We start from the raw sequence: 17697 nt of genomic DNA, 5'->3' as shown, positions 1-17697 counted from the left end.
AGTACCCATGACGTGTACTCCCCCGAGCAAAAGTATACGGACCAGGGGTTCCTCGACAGAGACAGTTTTCTTCTTCGCCTAAGAATGTTACTTTACACTGAGAAGTGCAGTACAAACCTGGCGTTGCAAATATTCCAGTGCACTCGTCAATTTCAGTGTGTGCATCTGAATAACGAATAAATAAAGTTTTTTTTTCAGAGAGCACACGGTCCACACACTTTTGTTCACGGATTCACATGCCAACCCGATTTGGGAGAAAAAAGGATTCATTTCCGCTGCCTTAAACCTGTCTTGCGATATTGCGTTCAAGGTGATGCCGACAGTTCGATGTTGAAAATGTTGACGGAAATGCAGACGTACGGCATAAGAACAACAGTGAGCTGAAAGCATACCTCTCTGTACTGTACTTTGTCCTCTCCACGGTTTTTGCTGTAACCTGGGCGGGAGAGAGGGTTAAAAAGAAAAGTCACAATGCTGTGCTGTACAGGTGACGTTGCATGTGTATTAAGGTGCGAAAAAAAATAAACATGAGTATTTAGGTAAAGGAAATCGGAAAACAACTTTAAATACCGTTGTACAGAACAACTATAAATGTGAGAGCACTGTGAAGGTCTACAGAATGTAGTGGTGTACAGTCTATTCTTTCGTCAGGAGCAGTCGGCTATCACGCCTACTGATGGGTTAAACGAGAAGAAAGGGGGTTAACCGAGGGGCCTGATTTTTATTAGTCATATCATAAGAAGCTAACAAACACTGACACCAAGGACAACATAGGGGAAATTACTTGTGCTTAATAAATTAAATAAAGAAACGATAAATTAATGGAAATTAAAGTGGATGAAAAAACAACTTGCCGCAGGTGGAAACCGAACCGAAGGTTATGGGTTTGGTTCGGTGGGAAGAGCAGTCGATAAGTAAAACAAGCATGCCGGTGCTTTAATAGAACAATGAGGCAATGATGACTGTGCCAAGGCGAGGAAGGAGCTGCATCAAACTAATTTACCTCTCCTCCATTCCTGGTCACCGTCGGAAAGGGTCCCCGCGATGTCAGAGTCCGAGTCCTCCGGCCGACGCGGCTTCGGTGGGGGTTGGCTCGGCAAAGGCGGGGCCACATAGGTTGGAGGAGAGTCTGCATCAGCAAGACGAATGCTCGGGGGTTTCAAATGTGCAAGCGACCATTAGAATGATCGCTATTGATTGACTGATAGATGGGGCTTAGAGGGAAGCTGACCGAAGAGAAAAATTATCTGAGCTGCATTAAAAAAATTACCCCTCTACAATACCGAAAATGCCACTGTTTTGGTGAGTGGAGGTTTGATAAGCCAGAAATGATTCCAAGACAAAAGACACGTGACAGCACTGTCTTGAAGTTCCCGCACCCACTCGCCGTGATTTTGCGAATTTTGACGGCATTTGCTCGGGCCTATTAAAATTTTTTTTATTGGGGAAGGTTGAATGCATTGCATTCTAAATAAGCCAAACACACAAGTTAGCAAGTTTGAAGGACTTATACTGTAGTATGACAGCCTAAATAAAGAAAAATTAGATACATTAAAATTTTTCATGTCACAATGATGTAGCAGTGCTGCAGTTTCGGCGTGAAATTCAATAATACACAGAACTTTGACTTTTTGTTTTCTCTCGTAATAATCGACCTGTTACCGTGGAATCAATAAAAATAGAGTTTTGAAAGAATGCTTTATTGGCTCAAACTGATTTAGTGCTTCTCTTTAGTAGCCCCTTAACATGGTGCTATGGGAGATGCCATGTAGTAGAGAGCTCTGGATTATTTATGACCATCTACTCCTTTTATTAAAGTTTAGCTAAATCTAAATTCACGGGTGTCTTTGTTTTTCCTTCCGTTACCATCAGGATTTGACCGGTATATCCAGGAATTGATTCCATGACTTATGCTTAGCAAAACACCACAGCCACTGAGCTATCATGGCAAGTTGAATGATTAAAGGCGTAACTGTCTTCCATGACATTCACCATGCACCTGCCACGGTTCTCAGTGGCCCCAGCATTCTGCTGCTGCGCACGCTGTCACAGATTCTATTCCCAGTCGTCGCAGCTGCATTGCAATTGGGGCAGAATAAAAATGCAAGCACGCTTCTGCATCTAGGTGCATGTCAAAACATCCCAAGGCAGTTGAATACACTCCCGAGCACAGGCTTTCCGAAGGCCTCTGGACTAGGAAACATATATCAGGAAAGCGTCTCTGTGGGTTGACATGCGACAAAGGAGTATCTGCTTTTCAGTAAAGTATATCTGTACTCTTTCATGGGCCTAAACAGACGACTTCGTGTGCAACCCTTCGACAACACAAAACTTGATGAAACACAATGTGCCTTACTTATAAATTTAGTGCTTGCAAAAATTATTTTATAGTTAGCAGCGGCACAATTTGACCAGACAGACTATATTTGTAATGTTTTGTCAGTTTCAGTTTAAAGAAGCAGTGCCATGCTCTTTGTTGCGTTGGTTAGTGTGTCAGTAGCGAAACTTTTTTTTTTAAGGGGTCCTTCAGCCCTTCAGCGTAAAACAAAAGGAGTTTACTCCAAAAGACTTTAGTTCACTTTTGTGACAGTGTTATAAGTTAATCCGAAGCCCACCACCACAGAGCAGCTTTGCAACATAGCGAGAGGCTTAATTAATGTGTGTGTTAATTTCTTTACCATGAACTGCTTTCACAGCAATCATTCTTGCATGTTTGGAAAGAACCAACTTGCCTTCAAGACCGCTCGAGCTGTAGCCGTCTGCTGAAGTTCGATTTGTGGTTGGTGGCGTCCCAATCATGGATGATGGGCGGCTTCCATAACCGTTGTGCACATTCGGGGGCGAATGGCCATCCACCGAGGACCTGTTGGCTACCTCCTCGGCTAAAAGGTTGCCTGTTTGCCGAGAGTTGAAGCAATTTTTAAACGTTCTCAACAAAAAGCACTAGCAGTGCTGCTCAAATCGTACAACTGTAAGATGCAGTCTGAGCAATGTCATTGTTAAAATTATTAAATTATGGGGTCTTACATGCCAAAACCACAATCTGATCATGAGGTATGCCATAGTGAGGAACTCTGGAAATATGGACCACCTGGGGTTCTTTAACAGGCATCTAAATCTAAGTACACAGGTGTTTTCGCATTTTGCCCCCAATCGAAATGCGGCCACGGCGGCCATGGGATTCCATCCTGCGACCTTGTGCTTAGCAGCCCAACCCCATAGCCAGTAAGCAGCCACGGCGAGCGTCAGTTTTAAGCTAATGTTTAACGGCACAGATTTCAGATCAGTGTAAAACAGTGAATTGCAATACTCAGAACTCCTAATTTAGCAAACTTCAATATAAAGAAACTTTAAATTTAATGAGTTATCTTCACTCCCCAAGAGCATGCTTCTATAGGAGGTGATGCATTATTTCTGCTGATTTAGTAAAGAAATTAGCAATTTTGATTTGCTGTTCTGGTTTAACAATGCCTTCGGACAAATCACAGCCTCTGTGACAATCTAACGCATGCAACCAACCAAAAACATTTGTCGCAGTCCATTTTGCCAACTGGCCTCCCATGGCTCCATTAACCTGTTGAAAGTATTATTGCAGTATCTCACAAATGCCATTTTGTTTCATGTAGAGCCTTACTGCATGCGTAATCACCTGTCTTGCAGACACCTTTTTCACTTATTTTCTCTCTAAACATCACATCGCTCAGTCTGATTTCACTTTCAAAGGCCATGTTCTTTCAGATGCAAAATTTTCCATTGCAGAGCGACGGGTGGCCAAAGCTGCCAAAGATAACAGCAGCATGAACACGTCTGAGGCGAAGGCGGTAGCTGTAGAAAACGTGCAAAGTCTTGGCTTAAGCTTTGTGAAAATTTTTCAAACAACTGTGAGCTGCATGTTTTGAGACATCTAATTTCAGGACGCAGGTTCACTGCCTAAATAAATCAAATGTAACTGGAACTTCTACCCTAGAACAATAGCTCACTTCAGACTATAAAAGATTTGCACCGAATCTTGCCAACTTTATCCAGTCAACTATGCTTAGAGCATGCCTTATAATAAGTGGCAAGTGCAAAGAACTTAGGACCCAAAATATTGTTAAGGCTAATGAACTTTTGCAAACATGCTTGCAAAAAGCATGCTTCTGTAGAAGCTAAAACCAAAGTAGCCCTATTTAAGTCTTTCATTAACGCACCCTTACAGTTAGCAATGCAGGGTACAGTAACAATGGAAAAAAGATGTTCACAAGTTACTGGCGATTGGAGTGACTGGTGCTGCGCTTCAATTGACGAGATGATAGGAAGGGTACCAGGCCGTTCCCATATTTCGCACTCAAGCGTAGTTTAATAGACGGTTGTGGCTTTTGACGTTTGCAGTAGTAAGTTCATACTTGGCCCATTAAGTAGAGCAACTGCTCCAAAAAGACTTCAGCGTAGCCACTAGCGATCTCTCGAACCAAGACACACATTTCTCAAACTGAAACATTCTTCACGAGAAACCTGCACAAGTTTTGTTCGGAGCTTTGCGTTACTTCACAACAGAGGACGAGATACTACAGGGCTATGCAGTACCTGGTAACGCAGGCCATACAGACAGAACAGACAGACGAAGAACAATCACTACTACTAAACAAGAGGCTACATTTGACATGCAAAGACGACAAAACACATTGAAACCAAATGCAGGGATAACTTGATTAAGCCAGAGGTTCGAAGCGGTGGCAAATGCAAGGGGGGAGGCAGTGTGTAAAAGCGGGAATGGCTAGTGCGTGGCTGCCGCAAAAACAAGAGTGCAAGAAACGCATTCTTCACACTGTCTCTCTTTTCTTTTTTTTTAAGTTAACGTCAACACTTCTAAAAAAGCGAGAAAGCTTGACAAATCAGGCACTCGGTGTTGCAACGTCCTTCCTGTGTCACAGAGCCCCTTTCTCGCAACTGCCGTAGTTAATCATCTTGAGAATAGAAAAAGGCAGCAGATTCGGGGTAGGTGTGCGTCTGGCTGGGTATGGTGGGACAGAACGTTACAGCGGAGTAACAGAGACTGTCGCAAACTCGGTGCACAAACTGATAGGACATCTACCTGACCTAGTCAAAGTTGCTGCAAATGGACAATGCACATTCACCTGAGCACAGATTTGCAGCTAAAAAGAAAGCATACTGTAAGTTTACATTAAATGCTTCTCAGCCAGTCCCGAGTTCCAGCCAAAAATTTTTTAATATTTATTGTTTTTGTACAGCTTTTCTTTGCGGCCGTTAAATCAAGCGCAGGTGCACATAAACTGTGCATCTCTGCTAGAATATGAGTAGTATTAGCAAGTAAAGACAAGAAAATTGTGCTAGCGTTGTAAAAGAATTTGCTTTGTTGCGATCCATGTGACAAGTCACAGCGCAACTGCTGTTAATCTCGTTTGATTTGAATTTTCAGACTGCTTGTCCCGGGCCCCGTCGTGTCTCTAAAGATGAACTACGACTGAACCACACCAGGTAACAGTCACTTCTGGCTCACATTTCAATCCTTTCAGAGCCTGCTAAGGAGCATTCACTAACAGCATTTTTTTGGGAGGACACACATTTCATAATGAAAAAGGACTGCGTCAAGCTGGTCTTGCAGTGCTTAAGCGTTATATGACTTGTGTTACTCCCATGCCATGAGCGTTGTTGCCAACAGTCATTTTCTAGGTGGGAAGTTGCACGCAGTTCCCAGTTTCGTTCTAGCTCAGCTCGGAAAGGCATTACTTCAATGTAGCAGACATAAGACTAATGGCACAATACTCTACGTCCCAGCTTTGAACACCCCTGCAGATCACCTGAAGGCAAATCAGGTGCAACTGACACCAAATATTACAAGTTTGAAAAACAAGGTTGCCTTTGAGACTGCCCAGGCAAAAAGACCCAGTCTTGCAGACAGAAACCAACTATATGTAAATTTTTCTTTAAGGAACCAGCATCCATACCAGCATGGGAGCTGCCTCGTGATGGCAGCATGCCGGAGTAGGATGGTGGTGGTGCAGGGATGGTGGCGCTGTGCGCCGACTGTTGAAACATCTGAATCTTGCTCTTGACCGACGAGCCTGCACCGTCCGGGACGTCGAACGACGCCGAAGAACGAATAGACGAGTTTCGGGGTGGAATCGGGGGCTTCTCCCTTTCGACCCGCGTCGCCACTTGCGGCGGCAGTGCCGCCGCTGCGCCAACACTGCCCTGTGGGTGGGACGACACCACCGTGTGCCTCATTTCCGGTGAGGAGCAAGGGCTTGGCGTAGACGACTGGTCCCGTCTTCGCCTGTCGGCCAGTGGCGTTCCGCTTGTGTCGCTGTCGGCTGAAGAAGGTGGCCGGTGCGACACGTTCGGCGCTGGTCACGAGACGTCATCGACGAAGAGAGAGAGAGAGAACAGATGGGAAAGAAAGAAAGGGCGACGCAGAGTCAGCAACGGCAAGCCCGACGCAACAACTACGGCTGTTCTTGCCAACCAGAGATGGTGAAATGTTCGGGATGCTGCAGTGATGAGAGAGTAGAAGGTTCCGCTTCGAGGTGGTCAAGGAGAAGAAGCCCGAGTCATAGACGACGCATGCAGCGCGGTGGACCAGTCTCCGCCATGTCGCGTTCCACCAGAGAGCGAGCGAGAGAGAACTTGCCGACGACCCAAGACAATAAAAAAACATCAAAAAGCTGCAGTGCGCCAAGGTGCATTGGGTGCTTTGGCTGTTCTGTGTGCTCCGGACATGCAGCATTGCTCGCTTTTTGAAGCAGCGTGGAGGCAAAAGGATCGAAAGCACCGCAACCTCGGTTCAACTGGTGAAAACTTTTGTACAGTCTTCAAGCAGTGCTGGATTAGTGCAGCAGAAGGCAGCGTGCCATCAGCAATGTTAACCGTGGTGCAAGAAAAATTCATGTTAGTGCAGTGTAGAAATGACTAGTGGGATGACAAAGTGCTTGGTAGTGAAGATTGAATTATGTTATGCTGCTCACCTCCTGATGATGTAACCTTAAATGCATAATCACTAGGACAAAACACGTCATGGTTCAGAAGGAAGGCAGTATCGATATCTAGCTTATGACAATGATGGAGAACTTGTTAGAATCAAATTGATAATCCTTACAAAAGTTGATTTCTAAACTTTGTGAACACTGTCATCCTGCATCGGCATTTCTGACCAATACGAACGTCACACATTCATTCTCAATGATAATTGTTAGACATCTTCTTTGAATTCATCGAGCTTGTTGCGAAGATTAAAAGGTATACACATAAAAGGGAATGCCACTAGTACCAAATAAAACTAGGTGCTTGCTTGAGAGCGATTCTAATGACAATGATTTTGAAAATTGATGTGGCTGTGATATTTATGTTACCATAACAGGTGCGAAGATGTTCAGTTCATTCTCTATTCGCCACTCACTACCATTGTTGTTTCGACTGCTCTACAAGAAAAAAAAGTTTAGGAGGCCAAATTTAGTTGGAAATTTCGACAGAAGTGCTCAATGACCATTGAGACTGCTTGTGCAACACATCTTACAAATCCCAATGTATTAAATGTCACAGCAATTAAATGCCGAACATTAAGATTGGTCTGCACAGTGCATACGAAAGTGGCATGGACGAAACAGCATGCTCTTAGCGATTTGCAAACACCGGATGCGTCATGCACAAAAGCAAGGAAGCATGCATGGAAAGCACAAGGCATGAGAAATGTGTGCACCGCCAAATGATCACAACGTAATGCAGTGTGGTTGAGACAGGAAAAAACATCTGGCTGACAGTACGGCTACTTCGCTACGTCTCGCATAAGCCCGGGCGGCCGGGACTTACCTGAGGCATTCAGGCTTGTGCCGAGGCCGGTGCTCTTGCGAGCTTCGTCGTAACTGAGCAGCTGCAAACTCGGCGGCAGAGCGGCGTGGAATGAGATCTTGTTGACCCAGTCGCTCATGGACGTCTCGCTGTTGGCCACGAAGAGGAATTCAACGCCGTCGGCCAGTCTGAGGCGGAAGGCGTGTTTCTTTTTGGTGTAGTTGCTTGCCTTCGTGCAGTGGGCTTGCAGCAGGCTGACCGGGGGTGCCGCCGCATTGCTCTCCACAAAGCCCTCTTTGTCCTGGAACGAGATTGATTGATTGATTTTCGAAAAGAGGGTTTGTTCTTTCTTCTCAACACAACAGAACTAAGAGCTGTCACTGAACGTTCAAAACAGCTTCCAGCCAGTAGGAGAGAAGTTGAATAGAGAGGACTTGCAGCAGCTCAAGTGTGCATCGGTCGAAACTCCGCTTATCGGAAACTAATTTATAATTTAGGTTTACTTTATGTATATATTCGATAAAGCCATTTTGCAGTCACTTCATTCAAACAAGAATTTCGGTTAACTAAAGCTCAGTGGCTTTCTAGGGCAGAGCAAGTTAGCAAGCAACAGCCAATAAGACGATGTCAAAAATACTCAAAATGTGCCCGTGTTTAATTTCCAAGCTGCTGCCACAGATTTCTGGAAAAAAAAAACTACCGACTTAGGATAAATTACGAAAACCATTTGTTTGCAAACAATACTAATAAACATGGTGCCACACAAGGCGCCAGCACAGGTTGCTGGTGCTACACATGTCACTGAGGCGTTCTCCTCCGCTGCCACCAAACAAAGGTATGCATCTGCTGTGGTGAGCCAATCAATCAATCAGTCAATCAATCAACCAATTAATCAACGAAATGCCCTCAACTTCACAACGTCCACTCTCCACATCACCTCCTCCTTTTCACAGTCTAACGATTTCATCATCAAAATCTGTCCTGGTCAGCAAAGAAAGCTTTCCTTTAAAAGCATGGTAGGGAACCTTTGAGGGACACTTAAAGCCACTCTGCTTCGCTCAAGCGTTTGTGCAACAACGTAAGCAGAGAACTTGCCTTGAAGAAGCAGAGCAGTTGCCCGCACAGCACAGTGTAGAACGTCTTCCACGAGCGGATGGTTGCCTTCTTGCCACCGGACTGCAGCTCATGTTTACGGTCGAGGAAGCCTTCCATCTCTACGGCTGGTAAGCCAGCAGCGGTGCGCGATCGTCGGAAGCTCTGAGCCCGCCGCCGTGTTGTGAAGCTTGGGGTGCGCTTCAGTTTCTTACCCAGTTCCACCTGAGAAAAGAAAACGCACGCACGAAAAAAATAAATTGTATCAGAAGTATATGATGATTATGCGGAAGAATGTGATGGCATTTCAGTGTTTACGGTGCACCATGACATGATTCATACATTTGCAGATGCTCATTGTTACTATATCTACAATGTTTAGAGTGATTCCTGTACTCAGTAGATGAGTCGCTGCACATGTCAGCAAGTAAGTTACGGTGTATACTAAAGCATGAAACATATCTTCCCAATTTTAAAATTTTATATACCTCTTGCAAATACATGGTGAATTATGTTTCCAGTCCTTGCACTTGGTATTAAGTCTGAGGTTTAATTTACAACACGAAAGAAAGGATTTCACATTTTGTGACGCTACATACAATGTGACCCAATAAAACCATTTAGAACATTTAGAACTAGGAGAGCAAGGTTACAATACATTCTTTCTTTGTATGGGGGCGGTATCGAAGTCTTAGCGTGCCCACATCATAGCTATGTATTTCTTGATTCAAACTCAACTAATGATGAGAATTTCTTAATTTAAGTTGGCACAGCTTTGAGGCCAGATAGAGGTCAGACTGAGAACATTCAGTGGGGGTAGGGGGTAAAAAAGAAAGCTATCACACTTAATAAAAAGCCCTGTAAAGTCTTTTGCAATTAACACCAACTTGCACAGTAACAGCTGGTCCTGTGCTTCTTATGAATGTGTTCATCTACTAACGCCCCAGCTCAATGTCTTCGGCTGTTGCGAGCGCTTTACATACAGTTGACTGCTGCTGTGTTATGAAACATTTTGCAACTGGGGCTCAAGACATCAGGAAAAGTTTAATGCAACAACTAACCTAAGTCACTATACAAGCCAGCTGCAGAAGTCATAAATATAGCTGTGGTACAGAACGACTTAATAATAGCGGAACTGCACACTAAAGACTACTACCAGCAATACCAACAATACCAGTAACTTGTCACTAGGTGCGGTGAGATCCATTTCTGAAGGGACACTACAGGGCAAAATGAGTTGAGCTATACGAGAAAATTATGCTCCTACAATGCCAAAATACCAATTCAATCCCAATTCAATACAAGTACCAATTCAACTGCTGTACGAATTCAATTCAAACACCAATACCAATTTTCTTACTGTGTGAGGCGGCTTGGTAAGTCACAAACAATGCAAGAACTGAAGACAGGTAGTAATGCCACCTTGCAGTTGCCGCACCAGTTTGCCATAATGTCATGAACTTTGATGGCATCTGCTCAGTCCATGTTCTCACATTAAGCGCTTGGTAGTGCGTGTTCCTTTTGTTTGTTTCCTCTGCTGTTTACCATCGCCAGAAGTTGATTGAAATATTCAAATCGTGCTGGCTTGAATAACGACTCTGTGTTCCCTTTTGAGAGCAGACCTCACTGTACATGGCCCACACTAATCCACGGAAATCTTTGTGCTCATGTGCTGTACTTCATGTGCGATGAAAACACGGGCAAGAGCGCAAATCCATCAACTAGGATAAAATGGCCATTCTGGAGACAGTCAAATGTGCTACAGGTGGTGAACAGTGTCTTTAGCTGCGCGAAGAGGTCTGCAGTGTAAAGGGAGCTGTGTAATCACGCAATCTAATGCAAACGCTCCACTCCCACTAACATGTAAGCCTAGAAAGCCGATTAGTCGGCTCGTAAAGACTGCAAAAGCTATCAACTGCCTTTAAACATCTATAAAATTCCCACTACACACAACGCAGAAAGCTACATTCCTCACAATTTGACAGGACTTAAGTTTTAAAAGTAGTGATGATCATCCAGCCACCGCATTATCCTGTAACAAGTTCCCGCTGCATTAACTTATTAACCGCTCAATGGCTCTAGGTCTCATTGTATATTCGATGAAGAAAACAAGTGCACTGAGCTTAATTGAAATCTAAAACTTAAGCCCATTTATTGCCTTAAGCTTGCCATAGAGTTTCCTTCTAAACCTACTAGAGGTAACTCTGGTGCTTCAATTGTTCAGCTACTATTGCAATCATGATTGGTACATGGATTGGTCTGGTCGTCGTGCTTGTGGCTTCAGACTTCCTTGTGGCTTGTATATATTTTACTTTTGCCTGCTTCTATTGGCCTATATTTCTGAGCAACCATACTTCTGTAAACGCAGAAGGCAATAAGACCATGCGCCTGGATAACCGTTCCAAACTGCTTCGTTTATAAAACAATATTTTGCTGAACACTGTCAATTTGCCAAGGTAACAAAGTTGTTTAAGCCAGCAGGACGAATCTATGCACTAAGCACTAGTATTCCCATGATTGGCTGAACTGCCATGCTTGCAGCTCCTTCAAAAAATTAGCACCGGATTTCCTTCGAGTAATTTTTGAGGAAGCTCTATGCTCCAAATAAATTCTGCAGTGAAGACAAACACAACTGACCTTCATACTCTCGGCCCTCTTCACTGGCGATGTGACCGGTGTCGAGAGGGTGCTCATAGCCTTGCGGTCACTGTCCAGCGACCTCTGGGACGGTGACTTGACCAGACCGCCCACGTACGACGGTGCAATCTCGCCGTTGTTCTCTGCGCTCAGCTGTGAAGAGTCCAGCGCCGGACGACGAAGGCCATCTTCGCGCATGCGCTCCTGCAAGTTCCAATAAAAAAGAAGGGTTGCAGATGATAATCACACCTAGAATGAGCTGCCATAAGAAAAAGAGTGATGCAATTTATACAGCGTGCACAGAGCATAAAATTTGCCCTATATTATAAAAATATTTCATCACGTCAGACAGGTGATGTCTACTCAGCAGAATGGCACTTGCAAACGGGGTCACTGTGCAACGCCATTAAGGAGTGCCCGAGGTGAACAGAAAAGTCGCAAGCACAACAAAAATGTTGTGCGATGCGCACTTGACACCAAAAGTTTGAGGACCACATATGCTGCGAAATTTTTTTCTTCTCTGCAGCCTACGCATGCAGTTTGAAACCAAGTGGTACTGTCCACGTGTGTGTGTTTGACCAATGAAATGTATTGGGACTGTTCTATGTTGCAACGCAGAGCTAGAGGGAAAAAAAGTTTTTTTTTTTTTCTGATACAGTGGTCTCTAAAAGTTTGCTCGCAAGTATTACGCACATTCAAACCGCCCGATAGCAAATTTGTATCTGGCACGAAAATAGCTTCACTTTCTTCGGTATTTGTTATAGGCGCATATCCATAGCACATTGAGACCAGCAATAAACTGTAAATTTACTGCCCTATATCTGAGAATTCCTTAAATCTGTGTTGATTATACCATGGGTAGACTGCTTTCAGAAAGCGAACCTGACATTGAAAGCGAAACACAGGTTCCAACTATTTATGAACAGCAGGTACTAGCCAACAAGACATTACTACTAATAATCATACCCATCCTCCTGTTTCTGATTGATAACCAAAGGGTTGTCATCAAAACATTGCATTCTACTTCTAAATTTGTAAGCAACATGCATCGTGGAAAGCACAGCACACTATCTCTATGTGTACTGCATGATATCTACCTCAGATATGCTTCTAGAGCACCAAATTCCAGATGCCAGTAGTACTAATACAGTCAATCCTTGTCACAGCAAAGTCGTATCTGACACAAGAATACCCTCTTTAATTTCGATGTTTACTATAAGGATATATTCATTACGCACAAAAATCACCAGGAAACAATTTAAGTTTACTCTGTTACACCTGATAATTCATTATATCCATGCTAATTATATTAAGGCTTGACTGTACCTATAGCCAATGTAATCCTTACAGAAATGCTATTACCATCTCGCTAATGTGAATATTTTTGTTTAAGGGGTACAGACCCTGTCAAGCCTGTTTTGTGCTTTTCGTCTGTGACGGACGTTGTAATGGCTGGCTCTGAGTCAATTCTAACCACTTAGCATTCTTAAAAATAAAAAATTTAGGAACACATTTTTTTCTTTTTCCTTACATACTGTGCCACAATTAGAATGCTGTTCCACTAAATGGGAGTTGGACCCACAACCTAGTGCTTGGCAGTAGAATGTCACGGGTGCTGAGCCATTCACATAGGCAGACCGCAAATTAGCTAGAAACAAGAGAGGCAGGCGGCAAAACAGCAGAGTCAAAAGATAAGAAAAAGAAAAAAAAATCAGTTTTGTTGTTTTGTGTGTGTTTTATGCAACTTCACTGTTGTACTTAATAAAATTCATTTCACTCAATTCTAGCGAAATAAGTACGCAGCCAAAAAAAGAAAAGAAAAGGCAAATGGAACTGCACCCTTGCATGCAAACAATTTGCAAAATTGAACGTATGCCACATTGCGTCGAAGTTTCGACATTTCTGTCTGACTTGGGCACAACTGTCAGTACGATTTCACTAAATGCGACGACGTGACGTTGTTTCTACATATGATAAGAGTAACGGCTGGAGCCTGAAAGGGTTGCAAGACTCACGTCGAGGATCCTCTGGTGCTCCTTGCGCTTCATGGCGTCCACCCTGTCCTGTTCGCGCTTTTGTTCCTCAACCCTGAGCATCTCTTCCTCCTCCTGCTTCAGCCTCTTGAACGCCTCTTCCAGCTGAAGTGGGTGAACAGGAGGGGGGATGTTGGGAGTAGGGTGAAGATATTGCAGGAGAGTTAAAACCAACAACAGTGCGTACCGTTGAGTTAGTTGCTACTGCACGATCATCAAAGTGAAATCAAATTTACAGCAAGGCTAGAAATATGCGTACCGACACTTTAAAAGCAACGTGAGATACAAGACAAGCACAGAGAAAGAAACAGGGAAGACATCACAGTGCTGCCGTGGTGTCTTCCATGAACTAGTAAAACAAAAAAAATCTGCGATCATTCAGAAAGTTTGAATTAAAGCTGCTTGATTATGCTAGGTCTGCAAACTGCACAATGGCAGATAGTGTGGAGTTCATGCTCTGTTATAACGAAATAGTATTTTACAGTATCAAGGTGCTTCTTTGGAAGTTACAACTCTGTACAGGTTTCCAAGTACGTTTCTAATTGGCTTGCGAATACAGCAAGTCACATGTGCAGTTCAATGCTGGGGATTTGAGAAGTGTTCGACTATGCTATCTGGGTGGCCGTGGAATTCGACCCCATTTGGAAGTTGCGTGTATACTGCAGCTTTTTGCCCGGCCAGCGTACCTTGGTGATGCGTTTGACGGTGTCAAAGCGGTCTTCCTGGGCTTCTACGGTCTTCATGAAGTCGTCGTGCTTACGGATGAGCTCCTCCACTGCCGAGATGGAATCGGCGCGGTCGTCATCGCGGAGGAATGCCTCTCGACTTGCCAGCCACGTCTCCAGCTGGTCAGCATCACGGAGGAATAGCTGCAATTCACAGAGACAAACATTGTCAACGAGACCATGGGGTAACAGCTGTGAAACACTACAAGTCCATCCAAAGCCACCGCTCTATCTAATGAGCACATTTAGAGTTGGGCCCACATAACAATCCCACTTAGAGTGAACTTTCAACTACTACAAACAGTTTGTCAACAGCCAAAATGTTTCGCAAAGAGTCTTTGAGAGAACCATACACTTATAATAGTCCGGTGCATTGCTCAGTTTGTTTACAGCGAATGGAATGAAGAGGCTGTGACTCAACGAGGCAGGGATGGGTCCCAGTGATCTCAGTATCGTCTCCTGCTTGACAGCTCACTCCAGCATTCTGTGTATGCCAGGAGCTTTACTGCAACCATGTCGACAGCTCGACAAGCTTATGGAGAACCACCGTTTTGTAGAGAACCACTGTAGCGTGGAAACTGCTTAAACAGAGTTCAATCACCAATTCCTGCCAGCAAATGTATTGCAAGTCATTTCTGGAAATAAAGCATCTTTTCTGTGCCCTGCCGAGTTCAGTACTGAAAGTTCTAAGGGCAAGTCCAACTATAACGAGCTCATGATATAGCAGACACAGTTTCTTCAGTGAAGGTGTTCGTCATATCCTGGCTCAACTGTAGCGCACTCTAGCCTCAACAATGCAAGACTATCATGAGAATGAAGAACAGAAAGCAATGTGTGAGGTTCTCACCAAGATGTGCACACATATGGCAGAATGGTGCCCTGGAAGTATTGGTGCAGAGACATGAATGCCTATTGCATTCCTTCCCATACCGCGTACTGCTTGCATACAGAAAGCTATTGCTTCAAAAATTAAAATTCACAGCCAATCTATAAAGCTTTGGCTTGATGAGCTTTCTTTACTAGCTGTAAACCAATGCACACATGAAAGTTTCTCACCAAAGTCAACACCCAACAGATACTAACAAATTTTTTTTTTACAGAACTTCTGCTTCTGCAAAGAAAATCTATTCATAGAAGAGAAGTCGGGCTTACTAACATAAACAAGTCGTAACAATTCAAACGAAACATGTGATGCATGAGAAAGGAGCCTTGCACGCGTTTGAAGGCTGCAGCACTCACCTGCAGGTCCAAGCTTTGGTCGTAGATCTCCTGCCGCCGCTTCCACGTGTGCTCGAGCGCCTTGCGCGACTCGGAGAGGCGTCGGATGCGGTCGCGCACCTCATCGGACATGAAGTGGCCACTGGCAATAATCTTGTCGCCATTCGCAACAAAACGCGAGAAGCTCTCGGCACGGGCATCCATCTCTGCCCTGTGCTCCCTGTGGCGTGCCAGGAGGGCTTCCGCACCCGTCACGTCCCGGGCGAGCTCATCCGACGTGATGCGAGCCGTGATGTCGTTAAGCCACGCCCTGAGAAGCGAGAAGCAGAGGAAGTAAATGCCAAAGTACATACACGCTTCAATTTATAAAAACCTGACTCTGTACAAGTACCCCAGCTGAACAAAAACTGCAGTATATTTGGTGGAAGCTAAAGTCGATTGATCGATTGATTCGTTCACTCACGAACTGCAGACTCACATGAGTTCGCGGTACTCGTCGAAGTACGCCTGCAGCTGCTCGGCCTGGTGCAGCTTGTCGCCCCGCTGGTGTGAGCGGTTCAGCAGCGTGCTCCAGGCATCAGACACTTCGTCCTGCTTGGCCTCGATGTGTTCCCGTGCATCCGGGAACGTCTCAGCCAGGCGACGGGCCTCGCGAAGCAGCGTCTCCACCTGTTCCCTCACTGCTGCCAGGTCTCTCTGCAATCCCAATGGATGGACAGGACTCAGAGGCTGATGGGACTGTCGCGACACTTTTTGCTGTGGTGACTTTAACCTGCCATCATGGCCACAGATCAGAAACATTAATGGCTAAGAAGATTATGACAAACTTTCAACGAAAGTTTGCCACCCATCTTGTTGTTGCATCTTCTTTTGCAACTTACTAAGCCTCCACTCGCAGCAAGACAGGCCTATTTGCAGTGTCGGAAGTGTTATCTGCCAAAGCATTGAAGTTTGCCACCCTTCAAGGTCTTTTCACATGAGGAACTTGACATCTAGGACAACTTGATGCCACCGAGTCACCGAGACCTACCTGGAATCCTTCATGACGTCGGCTCAGAGCCTGGATGCTCTCCAGGTCATGACCGAAGTCCTCGTTGAGGAGCACCGCTTCTTTTTCATAAATCCAGCTGATGGTCTCGTCCGCATTGCGGTCAAACGTGTGCACCTGTCTAGCTCCGGCCAAAGCCTGCATTAGGTGTCAAAATGAATGACCAACAACACAAAATTTAGCATCAGGCAGCACTTGAAGCTTCACGACAATTTGTCATAACATTACTTTGCAGTCGTAAGATGTAATGGCTAGCATAACATGTAACATGGCATTGTAACACGTAACTCACTGTTGATTCATTTGGTAGTATTTGTCTGATTCTAACAAGCCCTCGGCACGCCTAGACTCTGTACCCACATGGCCGCGCTTAGCCGCACCATATGCCACCACCGCCGAATGGCATGAGGTATACACCATACAGCATATAGCGTGCGGCCCCAACGTTATCACACTCGGACTTTATGCAGAACATCACAATGACGGCGGAAATGCACCTGGAGTGTCCATATAATTTCTATCACATTGAAACAGAAGCTGGCAAATGAGTGAAAATACAGAACGTACGTCTTGCCGAGAGGCTGCGCACTCCTTGCACTCCTCCCAGAGTTTGGCGACCTCGGCGCAGCGCTTGGCGACGGCGTCGCTCTGCGGGTGCCGTTCGGCGATCAGCGTACGCCCCAGCTGCTGGACCAGCCGCACTCGGTCCTCGCTGCCTTGCAGCGTGGTCAGGAACACGTCGAACTTCTGCATCAGGATCTGCACGGGGAAACCAGTCATGTTTATCTTTGTTACCCATTCGCACCTAACTTGCTTGTTGCAACAATCAAAATGCGCACTGGCAGGGAGTGACCAGCTTTAGAACTGTCATGCATGCCCCGTGCCCGTGGAAAATATTGCTAGGATTCAATGAAATCTCATGAGAAAGTCAACAGTTCCACAGAATGGTTGCACACTATTTTCTATGGATGTCAATAAACGCTAGCATGACCTTTTGCAGGGGCGTTCTTCTGGCTCGGCTCCCTCGCAAGACGTGCTCGGCTAGCTTTTGTCCAGTTTCATCACAACATCACCATTTGACATTCGTCATCACTATCAACGGCCTACTTGATTCCACTGCAAAATAAGGACTTTTCCAAGAGACTTCCAATTACCTCCA

The 17697-nt window shown here is 44.9% G+C and overlaps 1 protein-coding gene across 4 annotated transcripts in view; it reads right to left on the bottom strand.

The window, feature by feature from the left end:
* The window catches only part of kst (spectrin beta chain, non-erythrocytic 5 kst), a 223525-nt gene that overhangs the window by 2593 nt on the left and 203235 nt on the right, over positions 1 to 17697 (bottom strand). For 3 of the 4 annotated variants that reach the window (XM_075699633.1, XM_075699634.1, XM_075699635.1), the window contains exons 67-79: positions 17106 to 17297; positions 16521 to 16676; positions 15969 to 16186; positions 15512 to 15800; positions 14234 to 14416; positions 13530 to 13652; positions 11515 to 11718; positions 8881 to 9102; positions 7807 to 8086; positions 5949 to 6347; positions 2733 to 2894; positions 1004 to 1129; positions 393 to 436 (exon numbers count right to left, since the gene is read on the bottom strand). In XM_075699633.1, coding sequence (XP_075555748.1) covers positions 393 to 436; positions 1004 to 1129; positions 2733 to 2894; positions 5949 to 6347; positions 7807 to 8086; positions 8881 to 9102; positions 11515 to 11718; positions 13530 to 13652; positions 14234 to 14416; positions 15512 to 15800; positions 15969 to 16186; positions 16521 to 16676; positions 17106 to 17297 — 2598 coding nt within the window. The remainder of the gene's footprint in view (positions 1 to 392; positions 437 to 1003; positions 1130 to 2732; positions 2895 to 5948; positions 6348 to 7806; positions 8087 to 8880; positions 9103 to 11514; positions 11719 to 13529; positions 13653 to 14233; positions 14417 to 15511; positions 15801 to 15968; positions 16187 to 16520; positions 16677 to 17105; positions 17298 to 17697) is intronic. The other variant, XM_075699636.1, reaches the window with a different exon arrangement.

This window comes from Dermacentor variabilis, chromosome 7 (genome assembly GCF_050947875.1).
Source record: "Dermacentor variabilis isolate Ectoservices chromosome 7, ASM5094787v1, whole genome shotgun sequence".
Classification (NCBI taxonomy): domain Eukaryota; kingdom Metazoa; phylum Arthropoda; class Arachnida; order Ixodida; family Ixodidae; genus Dermacentor; species Dermacentor variabilis.
This window is presented reverse-complemented; position numbering and strand designations above follow the sequence as displayed.